Below are 20,000 nucleotides of genomic sequence, written 5' to 3' on the forward strand. Positions count from 1 at the left end.
CGGGTAGAAAACTCGAGCCTTCTAGTAGAAGATAGGATAAAAACAGTGTTTCCTAATAGGTGGAACCGTCGTGATGGGTAGAACACTAGAGCCTTCTAGTAGGATAGGCTAAAAACGGTGTTTCCTCATAGGTGGAACCATCGTGACGGGTAGAAAACTCGAGCCTTCTAGTAGAAGATAGGATAAAAACAGTGTTTCCTAATAGGTGGAACCGTCGTGATGGGTAGAACACTAGAGCCTTCTAGTAGGATAGGCTAAAAACGGTGTTTCCTAATAGGTGGAACCGTCGTGATGGGTAGAACACTAAAGCCTTCTGGAGGAGATAGGCTAAAAACAGTGTTTCCTGATAGGTAGAACCGTCATGATGTTCCTAAAATTACGACCGATTGTGTAGTCTTTGAAATAAGCATTCAATTGTTTCTTTGTGTTTAATTGAGGATGATGAGCCAATACTAATGTAAAAACAATTGAAAGGGAAGTTCCAACAGCACGTTAGATGGACAGATATTCATTTCCTAAGATTTGGGCCATGTCTACTTGACCTCTAGTTGGTGAGGCCATTCGACACTGAGGCGTAACTGGAAAAAACTGGAGTGAACTAAAGGATGAAGAGACACTGGACTGACCCTTTAGTAATGCCTACAGTGCACTGTATTAAGTAGGCAGAAGGCACCATACTCTCCCTATACAGAGTGGAGAGAGACCAGGTTACGAGAACCTTGTCAGGAACAGGAAGATTCACTGGCTAGGAACATTTGAATTAGTTTCATTTTTCTTGGTGTAGAAACTAACACTTGCTCATGATGAAAAAGAGAAACTGGTAACAATGAAAAAAACAGTCTTGTAAGGAACATTTATTCATTCTTTAAATGAGACAGTTTGAAATTCAATTGTAAAATGCCAAAGGAGGTGAACTGCCATAAAAGATTGAGGTTTTAGACTAGCCCACTGTAAGATTATGATTAACTCAATCAGAATTTTATGGCGTGATGACTGTTTGGCTGTGAACCAGGAGAAAACCGACTTGTCAGGCGAGGACAAAAGTGCCAAGGTGGCATGCAGTGAAGAAATTCGTGGGAGAAGTTATGAAACTACTTATTGTAAAACAGCCGGGGATAGGCAACCTTATGATAGAGCTAAAGCAATGCTAAGGTGAAAGTTACAACCAGTTCTATTAATAGCGAAAACCATGATTGATCCACAAATCCATATTCATCAAAACAATTTCCATTGGGTGCTTTGAGGAGTACAGGCCCATGTTGACCCTGGGCCACCTTAATCTAACAGCAGCAATTAGTTGAAATTGCCTTATATATGATTCAATAAGTATACTTAATCTTGGAAAAACTAATTCCAACTCTTCTGATTTATTAATAATCTCTCAAAGTTCATAAATTCTAAGGTACTACAGAATAAAGGTGATAACTTCATAGATATCTAGGACAAACAGAAGTGAGAGAAGTTGAAGATGAAATTTAAATGAAATCGGAATCGGAAAACTGTGGTTTGCAATGATCTCATCAACTGGTTAGGTGGCTCCAAATAAGCTATTGGGAACTCTCCTTAAACAGCAAAATATGAAGTGAAAAACTGATGGGATGCCCTAAACGAGAGTACTGCAGTCACGGATATTTACTATTTGCAAAGTTTCCAATAAATAACACCAATTATTCTTACAGCTCTAATGCTTTACACATGTGAAGATATATCTTGATGACAAAATTAGTGTTACCATTACTAAAGTTTTAATTACTACTTTATTCTATTATAAAGGCTGCCTATTGAAACCCCGAGAATTACTTCTTATGAAAATGATGAACCATGATATCAACAAGACATGCCACAGGGAATAACATTCTTTATGAATGCAGGCTGGCAGTTTAAATATGAAAGGAGTACACATAGCTGGACGCCTCAGGCTGGCAGTTTAAATATGAAAGGTGTACACATAGCCAGATGCCTCAGGCTGGCAGTTTAAATATGAAAGGTGTACACATAGCTGGATGCCTTAGGCTGGCAGTTTAAATACGAAATGTGTACACAGAGCTGGACGCCTCAGGCTGGCAGTTTAAATATGAAAGGCGTACACATAGCTGGACGCCTCAGGCTGGCAGTTTAAATATGAAAGGTGTACACATAGCTGGATGCCTTAGGCTGGCAGTTTAAATATGAAAGGAGTACACATAGCCGGACGCCTCAGGCTGGCAGTTTAAATATGAAAGGTGTACACATAGCCAGATGCCTCAGGCTGGCAGTTTAAATATGAAAGGTGTACACATAGCTGGATGCCTTAGGCTGGCAGTTTAAATATGAAAGGAGTACACATAGCCGGACGCCTCAGGCTGGCAGTTTAAATATGAAAGGTGTACACATAGCCAGATGCCTCAGGCTGGCAGTTTAAATATGAAAGGTGTACACATAGCTGGATGCCTTAGGCTGGCAGTTTAAATATGAAAGGAGTACACATAGCCGGACGCCTCAGGCTGGCAGTTTAAATATGAAAGGTGTACACATAGCCAGATGCCTCAGGCTGGCAGTTTAAATATGAAAGGTGTACACATAGCTGGATGCCTTAGGCTGGCAGTTTAAATACGAAATGTGTACACATAGCTGGACGCCTCAGGCTGGCAGTTTAAATATGAAAGGCGTACACATAGCTGGACGCCTCAGGCTAGCAGTTTAAATATGAAAGGTGTACACATAGCTGGATGCCTTAGGCTGGCAGTTTAAATATGAAAGGCGTACACATAGCTGGACGCCTCAGGCTGGCAGTTTAAATATGAAAGGTGTACACATAGCCAGATGCCTCAGGCTGGCAGTTTAAATATGAAAGGTGTACACATAGCTGGATGCCTTAGGCTGGCAATTTAAATACGAAAGGTGTACACATAGCCGGACGCCTCAGGCTGGCAGTTTAAATATGAAAGGAGTACACATAGCCAGACGCCTCAGGCTGGCAGTTTAAATATGAAAGGAGTACACATAGCTGGATGCCTCAGGCTGGCAGTTTAAATATGAAAGGTGTACACATAGCCAGACGCCTCAGGCTGGCAGTTTAAATATGAAAGGAGTACACATAGCTGGATGCCTCAGGCTGGCAGTTTAAATATGAAAGGTGTACACATAGCTGGACGCCTCAGGCTGGCAGTTTAAATATGAAAGGAGTACACATAGCTGGATGCCTCAGGCTGGCAGTTTAAATATGAAAGGTGTACACAGAGCCAGACGCCTCAGGCTGGCAGTTTAAATATGAAAGGAGTACACATAGCTGGATGCCTCAGGCTGGCTGTTTAAATATGAAAGGTGTACACATAGCCAGACGCCTCAGGCTGGCAGTTTAAATATGAAAGGAGTACACATAGCTGGATGCCTCAGGCTGGCAGTTTAAATATGAAAGGTGTACACAGAGCCGGACACCTCAGGCTGGCAGATTAAATATGAAAGGTGTACACATAGCCGGACGCCTCAGGCTGGCAGTTTAAATATGAAAGGTGTACACATAGCCAGACGCCTCGGGCTGGCAGTTTAAATATGAAAGGAGTACACATAGCTGGATGCCTCAGGCTGGCAGTTTAAATATGAAAGGTGTACACAGAGCCGGACACCTCAGGCTGGCAGTTTAAATATGAAAGGTGTACACATAGCTGGACGCCTAGGGCTGGCAGTTTAAATACGAAAGGTGTATACATAGCAGGACGCCTCAGGCTGGCAGTTTAAATATGAAAAGAGTACACATAGCTGGATGCCTCAGGCTGGCAGTTTAAATAGAAAAGGGGTACTCATAGCCGGATGCCTCAGGCTGGCAGTTTAAATATGAAAGGAGTACACATAGCTGGATGCCTCAGGCTGGTAATTTAAATAGGAAATGTGTACACATAGCCGAACGCCTCAGGCTGGCAGTTTAAATATGAAAGGAGTACACATAGATGGATGCCTCAGGCTGGCAGTTTAAATAGGAAAGGTGTACACATAGCCGGACGCCTCAGGCTGGCAGTTTAAATATGAAAGGAGTACACATAGCTGGATGCCTCAAGCTGGTAGTTTAAATAGGAAAGGTGTACACATAGCCAAACACCTCAGGCTGGCAGTTTAAATAGGAAAGGTGTACACATAGACGGACGCCTCATGCTGGCAGTTTAAATAGGAAAGGTGTACACATAGCCAGATGCCTCAGGCTGGCAGTTTAAATATGAAAGGTGTACACATAGCCAGACGCCTCAGGCTGGCAGTTTAAATAGGAAAGGTGTACACATAGCTAGACGCCTAAGGCTGGCAGTTTAAATACGAAAGGTGTATACATAGCAAGATGCCTCAGGCTGGCAGTTTACATATGAAAGGAGTACACATAGATGGATGCCTCAGGCTGGCACTTTAAATAGAAAAGGTGTACTCATAGCCGGACGCCTCAGGCTGGCTGTTTAAATGTGAAAGGAGTACACAGAGCTGGACGACTCAGGCTGGTAGTTTAAATAGGAAAGGTGTATACATAGCCGGATGCCTCAGGCTGACAGTTTAAATATGAGAGGAGTACACATAGCTCGATACCTCAGGCTGGTAGTTTAAATAAGAAAGGTGTACACATAGCCGGACGCCTCAGGCTAGCAGTTTAAATATGAAAGGAGTACACATAGCTGGACGCCTCAGGCTGTTAGTTTAAATAGGAAAGGTGTACACATAGCCGAACACCTCAGGCTGGCAGTTTAAATATGAAAGGAGTACACAGAGCCGAACGCCTCAGGCTGGCAGTTTAAATATGAAAGGAGTACACATAGCTCGATACCTCAGGCTGGTAGTTTAAATAAGAAAGGTGTACACAGAGCCGGACGCCTCAGGCTAGCAGTTTAAATATGAAAGGAGTACACAGAGCCGAACGCCTCTGGCTGGCAGTTTAAATAGGAAAGGTGTACACATAGCTGGACGCCTCAGGCTGTTAGTTTAAATAGGAAAGGTGTACACATAGCCGAACACCTCAGGCTGGCAGTTTAAATATGAAAGGAGTACACAGAGCCGAACGCCTCAGGCTAGCAGTTTAAATATGAAAGGAGTACACATAGCTCGATACCTCAGGCTGGTAGTTTAAATAAGAAAGGTGTACACATAGCCGGACGCCTCAGGCTAGCAGTTTAAATATGAAAGGAGTACACAGAGCCGAACGCCTCAGGCTGGCAGTTTAAATAGGAAAGGTGTACACATAGCTGGACGCCTCAGGCTGGCAGTTTAAATAGGAAAGGTGTACACATAGCCGGACGCCTCAGGCTGGCAGTTTAAATATGAAAGGTGTACACATAGCCGGACGCCTCGGGCTGGCAGTTGAAATATGAAAGGAGTACACATAGCTGGATGCCTCAGGCTGGTAGTTTAAATAGGAAAAGTGTACACATAGCCAAACGCCTCAGGCTGGCAGTTTAAATAGGAAAGGTGTACACATAGCCGGACGACTTAGGCTGGCAGTTTAAATAGGAAAGGAGTACACATAGCTGGACGCCTCAGGCTGTTAGTTTAAATAGGAAAGGTGTACACATAGCCGAACACCTCAGGCTGGCAGTTTAAATATGAAAGGAGTACACAGAGCCGAACGCCTCAGGCTGGCAGTTTAAATATGAAAGGAGTACACATAGCTCGATACCTCAGGCTGGTAGTTTAAATAAAAAAGGTGTACACAGAGCCGGACGCCTCAGGCTAGCAGTTTAAATATGAAAGGAGTACACAGAGCCGAACGCCTCTGGCTGGCAGTTTAAATAGGAAAGGTGTACACATAGCTGGACGCCTCAGGCTGTTAGTTTAAATAGGAAAGGTGTACACATAGCTGGACGCCTCAGGCTGTTAGTTTAAATAGGAAAGGTGTACACATAGCCGAACACCTCAGGCTGGCAGTTTAAATATGAAAGGAGTACACAGAGCCGAACGCCTCAGGCTAGCAGTTTAAATATGAAAGGAGTACACATAGCTCGATACCTCAGGCTGGTAGTTTAAATAAGAAAGGTGTACACATAGCCGGACGCCTCAGGCTAGCAGTTTAAATATGAAAGGAGTACACAGAGCCGAACGCCTCAGGCTGGCAGTTTAAATAGGAAAGGTGTACACATAGCTGTACGCCTCAGGCTGGCAGTTTGAATAGGAAAGGTGTACACATAGCCGGACGCCTCAGGCTGGCAGTTTAAATATGAAAGGTGTACACATAGCCGGACGCCTCGGGCTGGCAGTTGAAATATGAAAGGAGTACACATAGCTGGATGCCTCAGGCTGGTAGTTTAAATAGGAAAAGTGTACACATAGCCAAACGCCTCAGGCTGGCAGTTTAAATAGGAAAGGTGTACACATAGCCGGACGCCTTAGTCTGGCAGTTTAAATAGGAAAGGTGTACACATAGCCGGATGCCTAAGGCTGGCAGTTTAAATATGAAAGGTGTACACATAGCCGGATGCCTCAGGCTGGCAGTTTAAATATGAAAGGTGTACATATAGCTGGACGGCTTAGGCTAGCAGTTTAAATACGAAAGGTGTATACATAGCAGGACACCTCAGGCTGGTAGTTTAAATATGAAAGGAGTACACATAGCTGGATGCCTCAGGCTGGCAGTTTAAATAGAAAAGGTGTACTCATAGCCGGACGCCTCAGGCTGGCAGTTTAAATATGAAAGGAGTACACATAGCTGGACGCCTCAAGCTGGCAGTTTAAATAGGAAAGGTGTACACATAGCCGAACACCTCAGGCTGGCAGTTTAAATATGAAAGGAGTAAACATAGCTGGACGCCTCAGGCTGGTAGTTTAAATAGGAAAGGTGTACACATAGCCAAACGCCTCAGGCTGGCAGTTTAAATAGGAAAGGTGTACACAGCCGAATGCCTCAGGCTGGCAGTTTAAATAGGAAAGGTGTACACATAGCCAGATGTCTCAGGCTGGCAGTTTAAATATGAAAGGTGTACACATAGCCGGACGCCTCAGGCTGGCAGTTTAAATATGAAAGGAGTACACATAGCAGGACGCCTCAGGCTGGCAGTTTAAATATGAAAGGAGTACACATAGCTGGACGCCTCAGGCTGGTAGTTTAAATAGGAAAGGAGTACACAGCCGAATGCCTCACGCTGGCAGTTTAAATAGGAAAGGTGTACACATAGCCAGATGCCTCAGGCTGGCAGTTTAAATATGAAAGGAGTACACATAGCTGGATGCCTCAGGCTGGCAGTTTAAATATGAAAGGTGTACACATAGCCAGACGCCTCAGGCTGGCAGTTTAAATATAAAAGGAGTACACATAGCCAGATGCCTCAGGCTGGCAGTTTAAATATGAAAGGTGTACACATAGCCGTACGCCTCAGGCTGGCAGTTTAAATATGAAAGGAGTACACATAGCAGGACGCCTCAGGCAGGCAGTTTAAATATGAAAGGAGTACACATAGCTGGACGCCTCAGGCTGGTAGTTTAAATAGGAAAGGTGTACACAGCCGAATGCCTCACGCTGGCAGTTTAAATAGGAAAGGTGTACACATAGCCAGATGCCTCAGGCTGGCAGTTTAAATATGAAAGGTGTACACATAGCCGGACGCCTCAGGCTGGCAGTTTAAATATGAAAGGAGTACACATAGCTGGACGCCTCAGGCTGGTAGTTTAAATAGGAAAGGTGTACACATAGTGGAACGCCTCAGGCTGGCAGTTTAAATAAGAAAGGTGTACACAGCCGAATGCCTCAGGCTGGCAGTTTAAATAGGAAAGGTGTACACATAGCCAGATGCATCAGGCTGGCAGTTTAAATATGAAAGGTGTTAACATAGCCGGACGCCTCAGGCTGGCAGTTTAAATATGAAAGGAGTACACATAGCTGGACGCCTCAGGCTGGTAGTTTAAATAGGAAAGGTGTACACATAGCCGAACGCCTCAGGCTGGCAGTTTAAATAGGAAAGGTGTACACAGCCGAATGCCTCAGGCTGACAGTTTAAATAGGAAAGGTGTACACATAGCCAGATGCCTCAGGCTGGCAGTTTAAATATGAAAGGTGTACATATAGCCGGACGCCTCAGGCTGGCAGTTTAAATATGAAAGGAGTACACATAGCAGGACGCCTCAGGCAGCCAGTTTAAATATGAAAGGCGTACACATAGCAGGATGCCTCAGGCTGGCAGTTTAAATATGAAAGGAGTACACATAGCTGGACGCCTCAGGCTGGTAGTTTAAATAGGAAATGTGTAAACATAGCCGAACGCCTCAGGCTGGCAGTTTAAATATGAAAGTACACATAGCTGGATGTCTCAGGCTGGCAGTATAAATAGGAAAGGTGTATACATAGCCGGACGCCTCAGGCTGGCAGTTTAAATAGGAAAGGTGTACACATAGCCGGACGCCTCAAGCTGGCAGTTTAAATATGAAAGGAGTACACATAGCTGGACGCCTCAGGCTGGTAGTTTAAATAGGAAAGGTGTACACATAGCTGAACACCTCAGGCTGGCAGTTTAAATAGGAAAGGTGTACACATAGCCGGACGCCTCAGGCTGGCAGTTTAAATAGGAAAGGTGTACACATAGCAGGACGCCTCAGGCTGGCATTTTAAATATGAAAGGAGTACACATAGCTGGACGCCTCAGGCTGGTAGTTTAAATAGGAAAGGTGTACACATAGCCGGATGCCTCAGGCTGGCAATTTGAATAGGAAAGGTGTACACATAGCCGAACGCCTCAGGCTGGCAGTTTAAATAGGAAAGGTGTACACATAGCCGGACGCCTCAGGCTGGCAGTTTAGATAGAAAAGGTGTACACATAGCCGGATGCCTCAGGCTGGCAGTTTAAATATGAAAGGAGTACACATAGCTGGACGCCTCAGGCTGGTAGTTTAAATAGGAAAGGTGTACACATAGCCAAATGCCTCAGGCTGGCAGTTTGAATAGGAAAGGTGTACACATAGCCGGATGCCTCAGACTGGCAGTTTAAATATGAAAGGCGTACACAGCCGGACGCCTCAGGCTGGCAGTTTAAATATGAAAGGTGTACACATAGCTGTATGCCTAAGGCTGGCAGTTTAAATAGGAAAGGTGTACACATAGCCGGATGCCTAAGGCTGGCAGTTTAAATATGAAAGGTGTACACATAGCCGGATGCCTCAGGCTGGCAGTTTAAATATGAAAGGTGTACATATAGCTGGACGCCTAAGGCTGGCAGTTTAAATACGAAAGGTGTATACATAGCAGGACACCCCAGGCTGGCAGTTTAAATATGAAAGGAGTTCACATAGCTGGATGCCTCAGGCTGGCAGTTTAAATAAAAAAGGTGTACTCATAGCCGGACGCCTCAGGCTGGCAGTTTAAATATGAAAGGAGTACACATAGCTGGACGCCTCAAGCTGGCAGTTTAAATAGGAAAGGTGTACACATAGCCGAACACCTCAGGCTGGCAGTTTAAATATGAAAGGAGTACACATAGCTGGACGCCTCAGGCTGGTAGTTTAAATAGGAAAGGTGTACACATAGCCAAACGCCTCAGGCTGGCAGTTTAAATAGGAAAGGTGTACACAGCCGAATGCCTCAGGCTGGCAGTTTAAATAGGATAGGTGTACACATAACCAGATGTCTCAGGCTGGCAGTTTAAATGTGAAAGGTGTACACATAGCCGGACGCCTCAGGCTGGCAGTTTAAATATGAAAGGAGTACACATAGCAGGACACCTCAGGCTGGCAGTTTAAATAGGAAAGGAGTACATAGCTGGACGCCTCAGGCTGGTAGTTTAAATAGGAAAGGTGTACACAGCCGAATGCCTCACGCTGGCAGTTTAAATAGGAAAGGTGTACACATAGCCAGATGCCTCAGGCTGGCAGTTTAAATATGAAAGGTGTACACATAGCCGGACGCCTCAGGCTGGCAGTTTAAATATGAAAGGAGTACACATAGCTGGACGCCTCAGGCTGGTAGTTTAAATAGGAAAGGTGTACACATAGCGGAACGCCTCAGGCTGGCAGTTTAAATAGGAAAGGTGTACACAATTGAATGCCTCAGGCTGGCAGTTTAAATAGGAAAGGTGTACACATAGCCAGATGCCTCAGGCTGGCAGTTTAAATATGAAAGGTGTACACATAGCCGGACGCCTCAGGCTGGCAGTTTAAATATGAAAGGAGTACACATAGCAGGACGCCTCAGGCAGCCAGTTTAAATATGAAAGGAGTACACATAGCTGGATGCCTCAGGCTGGCAGTTTAAATAGAAAAGGTGTACTCATAGCCGGACGCCTCAGGCTGGTTGTTTAAATATGAAAGGAGTAAACATAGCTGGACGCCTCAGGCTGGTAGTTTAAATAGGAAATGTGTACACATAGCCGAACGCCTCACGCTGGCAGTTTAAATATGAAAGTACACATAGCTGGATGTCTCAGGCTGGCAGTATAAATAGGAAAGGTGTATACATAGCCGGACGCCTCAGGCTGGCAGTTTAAATAGGAAAGGTGTACACATAGCCGGACGCCTCAAGCTGGCAGTTTAAATATGAAAGGAGTACACATAGCTGGACGCCTCAGGCTTGTAGTTTAAATAGGAAAGGTGTACACATAGCCGGACGCCTCAGGCTGGCAGTTTAAATAGGAAAGGTGTACACATAGAAGGACGCCTCAGGCTGGCAGTTTAAATATGAAAGGAGTACACATAGCTGGACGCCTCAGGCTGGTAGTTTAAATAGGAAAGGTGTACACATAGCCGGATGCCTCAGGCTGGCAATTTGAATAGGAAAGGTGTACACATAGCCGAACGCCTCAGGCTGGCAGTTTAAATAGGAAAGGTGTACACATAGCTGGATGCCTCAGGCTGGCAGTTTAGATAGAAAAGGTGTACACATAGCCGGACGCCTCAGGCTGGCAGTTTAAATATGAAAGGAGTACACATAGCTGGACGCCTCAAGCTGGCAGTTTAAATAGGAAAGGTGTACACATAGCCGAACACCTCAGGCTGGCAGTTTAAATATGAAAGGAGTACACATAGCTGGACGCCTCAGGCTGGTAGTTTAAATAGGAAAGGTGTACACATAGCCAAACGCCTCAGGCTGGCAGTTTAAATAGGAAAGGTGTACACAGCCGAATGCCTCAGGCTGGCAGTTTAAATAGGATAGGTGTACACATAACCAGATGTCTCAGGCTGGCAGTTTAAATGTGAAAGGTGTACACATAGCCGGACGCCTCAGGCTGGCAGTTTAAATATGAAAGGAGTACACATAGCAGGACACCTCAGGCTGGCAGTTTAAATAGGAAAGGAGTACATAGCTGGACGCCTCAGGCTGGTAGTTTAAATAGGAAAGGTGTACACAGCCGAATGCCTCACGCTGGCAGTTTAAATAGGAAAGGTGTACACATAGCCAGATGCCTCAGGCTGGCAGTTTAAATATGAAAGGTGTACACATAGCCGGACGCCTCAGGCTGGCAGTTTAAATATGAAAGGAGTACACATAGCTGGACGCCTCAGGCTGGTAGTTTAAATAGGAAAGGTGTACACATAGCGGAACGCCTCAGGCTGGCAGTTTAAATAGGAAAGGTGTACACAATTGAATGCCTCAGGCTGGCAGTTTAAATAGGAAAGGTGTACACATAGCCAGATGCCTCAGGCTGGCAGTTTAAATATGAAAGGTGTACACATAGCCGGACGCCTCAGGCTGGCAGTTTAAATATGAAAGGAGTACACATAGCAGGACGCCTCAGGCAGCCAGTTTAAATATGAAAGGAGTACACATAGCTGGATGCCTCAGGCTGGCAGTTTAAATAGAAAAGGTGTACTCATAGCCGGACGCCTCAGGCTGGTTGTTTAAATATGAAAGGAGTAAACATAGCTGGACGCCTCAGGCTGGTAGTTTAAATAGGAAATGTGTACACATAGCCGAACGCCTCACGCTGGCAGTTTAAATATGAAAGTACACATAGCTGGATGTCTCAGGCTGGCAGTATAAATAGGAAAGGTGTATACATAGCCGGACGCCTCAGGCTGGCAGTTTAAATAGGAAAGGTGTACACATAGCCGGACGCCTCAAGCTGGCAGTTTAAATATGAAAGGAGTACACATAGCTGGACGCCTCAGGCTTGTAGTTTAAATAGGAAAGGTGTACACATAGCCGGACGCCTCAGGCTGGCAGTTTAAATAGGAAAGGTGTACACATAGAAGGACGCCTCAGGCTGGCAGTTTAAATATGAAAGGAGTACACATAGCTGGACGCCTCAGGCTGGTAGTTTAAATAGGAAAGGTGTACACATAGCCGGATGCCTCAGGCTGGCAATTTGAATAGGAAAGGTGTACACATAGCCGAACGCCTCAGGCTGGCAGTTTAAATAGGAAAGGTGTACACATAGCTGGATGCCTCAGGCTGGCAGTTTAGATAGAAAAGGTGTACACATAGCCGGATGCCTCAGGCTGGCAGTTTAAATATGAAAGGAGTACACATAGCTGGACGCCTCAGGCTGGTAGTTTAAATAGGAAAGGTGTACACATAGCCAAATGCCTCAGGCTGGCAGTTTAAATAGGAAAGGTGTACACATAGCCGGATGCCTCAGGCTGGCAGTTTAAATATGAAAGGCGTACACAGCCGGACGCCTCAGGCTGGCAGTTTAAATATGAAAGGTGTACACATAGCTGGATGCCTAAGGCTGGCAGTTTAAATATGAAAGGTGTATACATAGCAGGACGCCTCAGGCTGGCAGTTCAAATATGAAAGGATGACACATACCCGGATGCCTCAGGCTGGCACTTTAAATACAAGGTGTACACATAGACGGACGCCTCAGGCTGGCAGTTTAAATATGAAAGGAGTACACATAGCTGGACGCCTCAGGCTGGCAGTTTAAATATGAAAGGCGTACACAGCCGGACGCCTCAGGCTGGCAGTTTAAATATGAAAGGAGTACACATAGCTGGACGCCTCAGGCTGGCAGTTTAAATATGAAAGGTGTACACATAGCTCGACGCATCAGGCTGGCAGTTTAAATATGAAAGGCGTACACATAGCTGGATGCCTCAGGCTGGTAGTTTAAATAGGAAAGGTGTACACATAGCCAGATGCCTCAGGCTGGCAGTTTAAATATGAAAGGTGTACACATAGCCGGATGCCTCAGGCTGGCAGTTTAAATAGGAAAGGTGTACACATAGCTAGACGCCCCAGGCTATCAGTTTAAATATGAAGTGTACACACAGCCGGATGCCTAAGGCTGGGAGTTTAAATAGGAAAGATGTACATATAGCCAGATGCCTCAGGCTGGCAGTTTAAATAGGAGAGGTGTACACATAGCTGGACACCTCAGGCTGGCAGTTTAAATAGGAGAGGTGTACACATAGCTAGACGCCCCAGGCTATCAGTTTAAATATGAAGTGTACACACAGCCGGATGCCTAAGGCTGGGAGTTTAAATAGGAAAGATGTACATATAGCCAGATGCCTCAGGCTGGCAGTTTAAATAGGAGAGGTGTACACATAGCTGGACACCTCAGGCTGGCAGTTTAAATAGGAAAGGTGTACACATAGCTAGACGCCCCAGGCTATCAGTTTAAATATGAAGTGTACACACAGCCGGATGCCTAAGGCTGGGAGTTTAAATAGGAAAGATGTACATATAGCCAGATGCCTCAGGCTGGCAGTTTAAATAGGAGAGGTGTACACATAGCTGGACACCTCAGGCTGGCAGTTTAAATAGGAGAGGTGTACACATAGCTGGACACCTCAGGCTGGCAGTTTAAATAGGAAAGGTGAACACAAGAGCTGGACACCTCAGGCTGGCATTTTAAATATGAAAGGTGTACACATAGCTGGACGCCTCAGGATGGCAGTTTAAATAGGAAAGGTGTACACATAGCTGGACGCCTCAGGCTGTCAGTATAAATAGGAAAGGTACACATAGCCGGACGCCTCAGGGTGGCAGTTTAAATAGAAAAGGAGTACACATAGTAAGATGAGTCAGGGTGGCAGTTTAAATAGGAGAGGTGAACACAGAGCTGGATGCCTCAGGCTGGCAGTTCAAATAGGAAAGGAGTACACATAGCTGGTCGCCTCAGCTTGGCAGTTTAAATAGGAGAGGTGTACACATAGCTGGATGCCTCCCACTGTCAGTATAAATAGGAAAGGTACACATAGCCGGACGCCTCAGGGTGGCAGTTTAAATAGAAAAGGAGTACACATAGTAAGATGAGTCAGGGTGGCAGTTTAAATAGGAGAGGTGAACACAGAGCTGGATGCCTCAGGCTGGCAGTTCAAATAGGAAAGGAGTACACATAGCTGGTCGCCTCAGCTTGGCAGTTTAAATAGGAGAGGTGTACACATAGCTGGATGCCTCCCACTGTCAGTATAAATAGGAAAGGTACACATAGCCGGACGCCTCAGGGTGGCAGTTTAAATAGAAAAGGAGTACACATAGTAAGATGAGTCAGGGTGGCAGTTTAAATAGGAGAGGTGAACACAGAGCTGGATGCCTCAGGCTGGCAGTTCAAATAGGAAAGGAGTACACATAGCTGGTCGCCTCAGCTTGGCAGTTTAAATAGGAGAGGTGTACACATAGCTGGATGCCTCCCACTGTCAGTATAAATAGGAAAGGTACACATAGCCGGACGCCTCAGGGTGGCAGTTTAAATAGAAAAGGAGTACACATAGTAAGATGAGTCAGGGTGGCAGTTTAAATAGGAGAGGTGAACACAGAGCTGGATGCCTCAGGCTGGCAGTTCAAATAGGAAAGGAGTACACATAGCTGGTCGCCTCAGCTTGGCAGTTTAAATAGGAGAGGTGTACACATAGCTGGATGCCTCCCACTGTCAGTATAAATAGGAAAGGTACACATAGCCGGACGCCTCAGGGTGGCAGTTTAAATAGAAAAGGAGTACACATAGTCAGATGAGTCAGGGTGGCAGTTTAAATAGGAGAGGTGAACACAGAGCTGGATGCCTCAGGCTGGCAGTTCAAATAGGAAAGGAGTACACATAGCTGGTCGCCTCAGGCTGGCAGTTTAAATAGGAGAGGTGTACACATAGCTGGATGCCTCCCACTGTCAGTTTAAATAGGAAAGGTACACATAGCCGGATGCCCCAGGCTGTCAGTTTAAGTATGAAAAGTGTATACATATCCGAACACCTCATAGCAATTACATACAGTATATTGTTGAGTGAAACAACAGAGAATTTTGGGAATTAAGTTAATGAAGATGCTCAACCTTCAAAATAATTGATGTGAAAGGATGGCTTGGATATTGGCTAATCGCACAAGAAAAATAATCTTGACAACCTAAAAAAACAGCTGTGATAAAAGTAAGCATCCTGACTCTCTCCTCAATACTTATTCCCAATGAATGCTTCATCATTAAAGCAGCACATGTTGCCTCTATATCAAGAGAATAAAACAAAAGAAAGAAAGACTACCCACTAGATTTAGCCTATCAGTTCCTGGGTGTGGTTCTTGGAACCAAATAGTGAGAGTTGAGGTTACAGTGAGCAGTGTTCTTGATAATCCCAGTTTTCATATATATTTATAAAATTTATTTGGTATACATAGTAAGCCTACATACCAGAAGGATAAAATTTTCACTGGAAGTTAAAATACCTAAAACAAAATAAGCTGATGGACTAGCGGATCTAATTACTTTTTTGGCAACTAGAGCCATTTTAAAAACATTGAGACTGAGGAATAACTTCAATAATAAATCTTAATAACAATAATTTCATTTACAGGGTCGATTGTTATCCACACATTCGGTGCCTACTTCGGTCTGGCTTTCTCAAGGACAGTATCGAGGAAGGTAAATGTCATAGAACACCCAAATGAGGGATCTTCCTATGTATCTGATATCTTCTCTATGATAGGTAAGTCAAATTAACAATTGGTATGATGGTAATGATTGAGATCCATATCCCGGACTATAAATAATGTGAAAAGAAAACTACGTTAAATTTGCTTTGCTATGTGGCTAGACTTTAAGTTCTACGTCATTGACCTGGGGGGAAAGAAACAAATTGGGAAATCCATTCCAGCACTGGGGTAAATAAGTGGTAGTAAATGCAGTATAATCAATTAGCAGTGTAGCTAGACTCCTTGATCATGTAACTCAACTCTGTTTTATCACATTTACTTAGCATTGATGTGATAATAGCACAAGATCAAAATGTATCCCAAGTCACTAATACCAAAGGGGTATCCAAAACTGGAAAGCTTGTCAACTCCAAATTCATAATAACTGGATGACGATGACAATTGCTAACTCCATATGATAGGTCATACTATAGTCAATTCTATTTAGTGTGGGAGAATTGTACTGACTCACAGGGGTGCCCTTTTAGCTCGGAAAAGATTCCTAACAGCTGATTGGTCGGACTAAAATACTTCCGACCAATCAGCTGTTAGGAAACTTTTCCAAGCTAAAAGGGCATCTCTGTGAGTCGGTGCAAATTTGCATCACTAAAAAGAATTGACTATAGGTAGTAGGCTGGGCTCCAGCCACCCATTAAGATATTACTGCTAGAGAGTTATTGGGTCATTTGACTCCCCAGACTGTACGACATCGGCTCCCTATCTCTGGTTATGGCCTATTTTTCCTTTACCTACACATATACATCGAATAGTCTAGCCTATTCTTTCCTCATTCTCCTCTATCCACATACAATTAACAACATTGAAATTACCAAACAACTCTTCTTTGCTCAATGGGTTAACTGCAGCACTGTAATTGCTCAGTGGCTAAAACCAGTTAAATCACGTTATTTTCTACAGGAAAACATATATTTTCTGTTAAAATGGTTAAATATAATCACTGTTGTCATAATGTTTAAATATAAGCACTTGTTCAAATTCGGTGTCACTAAACTCACGAATGTACAGTACTGCGAACGATAACATTAGCAACGTTACCAACGATACACAGCGTTACCAACGTTACGGTGATACAGTGAACCCTCGTTTATCGCGGTAGATAGGTTCCAGACGCGGCCGCGATAGGTGAAAATCCGCGAAGTAGTGACACCATATTTACCTATTTATTCAACATGTATATTCAGACTTTTAAAACCTTCCCTTGTACGTAGTACTGTTAACAAACTACCCTTTAATGTACAGAACACTTAATGCATGTACTACAGTACCCTAAACTAAAACAGGCACAAATATTAAAGGCGATTTTATATCATGCGTTTCCTAAACACGCTAAAAAGCACGATAAAAAATGGCAACCAATGTTTTGTTTACATTTATCTCTGATCATAATGAAGAAACAAACTGGAGGTAGAGCTTTGCTTATTACCCAGACATATTTCCCATACTTTTCCCTTAGAACTACATCACATCTTCCTACTTTAGATATATATATATATATATATATATATATATATATATATATATATATATATATATATGTATATATATATGTATATGTATATATATATATATATATATATATATATATATATATATATATATATATATATATATATATATATACTGTATATATATATATATATATATATATATATATATATATATATATATATATACATATATATATATATATATATATATAGATATATATATATATGTATATATATATATATATATATATGTATATATTTATATGTATACACATACATACCTACATATATACATACATACATATATACATAAATACATACATACATATATATATATATTACTGTATATATATGGGTTATGGAAAAAATCCGCGAAGTGGTGAATCCGCGATGGTCGAACCGCGAAGTAGCGAGGGTTCACTGTACACAGCGTTACCAACGCTGCGGTGGCATTACTAACATTAGCAATGATACGGTAATATTATCATGTGTATTTTCAAGAATTTCTCCATATAAAAGTACAAAAAGGGCACAGAACCTAACAAACCCACCTAACCTAGGGGTTCCCAGGTCACAAACCCAATATAATGTCCTTTATATCACTTCACTCACGTTACGGTAACGTTAGTACTGTTACGATAACATTATATATATAATGGTTCTTGTTTCGCCATGTGAGCGAAGCGTGCTAATGGCGAAACAAGAACCATTATATATATAATGTTATCGTAACAGTACTAACGTTACCGTAACGTGAGTGAAGTGATATAAAGGACATTATATTGGGTTTGTGACCTGGGAACCCCTAGGTTAGGTGGGTTTGTTAGGTTCTGTGCCCTTTTTGTACTTTTATATGGAGAAATTCTTGAAAATACACATGATAATATTACCGTATCATTGCTAATGTTAGTAATGCCACCGCAGCGTTGGTAACGCTGTGTACAGTGAACCCTCGCTACTTCGCGGTTCGACCATCGCGGATTCACCACTTCGCGGATTTTTTCCATAACCCATATATATACAGTAATATATATATATATATATGTATGTATGTATTTATGTATATATGTATGTATGTATTTATGTATATATGTATGTATGTATATATGTAGGTATGTATGTGTATACATATAAATATATACATATATATATATATATATATATATATATACATACATATATATATATATATATATATATATATATATATATATATATATATCATATATATATATATATATATATATATATATATATATATATATATATATACATATATATATATATATATATATATATATATATGTATATATATATATATATATATATATATATATATATATATATATATATATATATATATATATGTATATATATATATATATATATATATATATATATGTATATATTTATATGTATACACATACATACCTACATATATACATACATACATATATACATAAATACATACATACATATATACATAAATACATACATACATATATATATATATATATTACTGTATATATATGGGTTATGGAAAAAATCCGCGAAGTGGTGAATCCGCGATGGTCGAACCGCGAAGTAGCGAGGGTTCACTGTACACAGCGTTACCAACGCTGCGGTGGCATTACTAACATTAGCAATGATACGGTAATATTATCATGTGTATTTTCAAGAATTTCTCCATATAAAAGTACAAAAAGGGCACAGAACCTAACAAACCCACCTAACCTAGGGGTTCCCAGGTCACAAACCCAATATAATGTCCTTTATATCACTTCACTCACGTTATGGTAACGTTAGTACTGTTACGATAACATTATATATAATGGTTCTTGTTTCGCCACTAGCTCGCTTCGCTCACATGAAAACAAAACATCAAGCTTGTATGTACTGGCAAGAGGTAATGTTGAGTTGCGCACGCTAACATTATAATGGTTCTTGTTCCTCACTTACAATCACAGGAAAATAAATCATCACCCTCGTATGCATTGGCAATTGGTAATGCTGAGATTCGCACTCTAACAAAAAATAATAAAACTAACACATTAAAGTTGAAGAAATTAATGACTTACTTTTATGACCGTGACGACGTAACTTAGGAATCACAAGGGTGTTGTGACTGAGACTGTGGTGTCTTAACTGTTTTGCCTTAGATAAGAACTGCACTTGGAACACTGTAAAAGTTCGTATATTACATTACGTGATTTAAGAAAATTATCAACATTGGAATACACCAGAATAGTTTCAAGTATGTATTACTGAAGACGTTACAATTTTCTAATACTTAGATCGTAAAATACACAAAAGACGTCACTTGAACTAACAAAGACCTGACTTGGGCAAAGGTTTCCACGGAAAAGGGCTTGTTGGAAGGTGGGGGTAGGGAAATATTAACCCCCCTGTGCAAACTTTACATATATATGGGTTCATGATTGGTTAACAGAAAAGCAACGGAGTCTAGAGAGTAAACACGAATGAACAGAATGGGAAACTTGTCCAGAGCAAGTATTTATGTGAAATCTGGGAGTGACAAGGTAATAACAAAATGTATAAAAGTAATATATGAATATAAAATGGAATGTATGATAAATAATATTTGATGGGTATATAAAATGAGGTGATTTTATAAGGTATCAGATAATAAAACTAGTAATACTGGGGTCAAACATAATATGTATACGAGGGTATTACATAACTAATCAAGTAATAGACTTG

At 42.1% G+C, this 20,000-nt stretch overlaps 1 protein-coding gene across 1 annotated transcript in view; it reads left to right on the plus strand.

Annotated features, from left to right (window-relative positions):
* LOC137622710 (ammonium transporter Rh type A-like) overlaps positions 1-20,000 on the plus strand; it is a 44,719-nt gene that overhangs the window by 17,398 nt on the left and 7,321 nt on the right. Inside the window, exon 6 of the mRNA XM_068353303.1 lies at positions 15,654-15,785. Within this exon, the coding sequence (XP_068209404.1) occupies positions 15,654-15,785 (132 nt within the window). The remainder of the gene's footprint in view (positions 1-15,653; positions 15,786-20,000) is intronic.

This window comes from Palaemon carinicauda, chromosome 29 (assembly GCF_036898095.1).
Source record: "Palaemon carinicauda isolate YSFRI2023 chromosome 29, ASM3689809v2, whole genome shotgun sequence".
Lineage (NCBI taxonomy): Eukaryota > Metazoa > Arthropoda > Malacostraca > Decapoda > Palaemonidae > Palaemon > Palaemon carinicauda.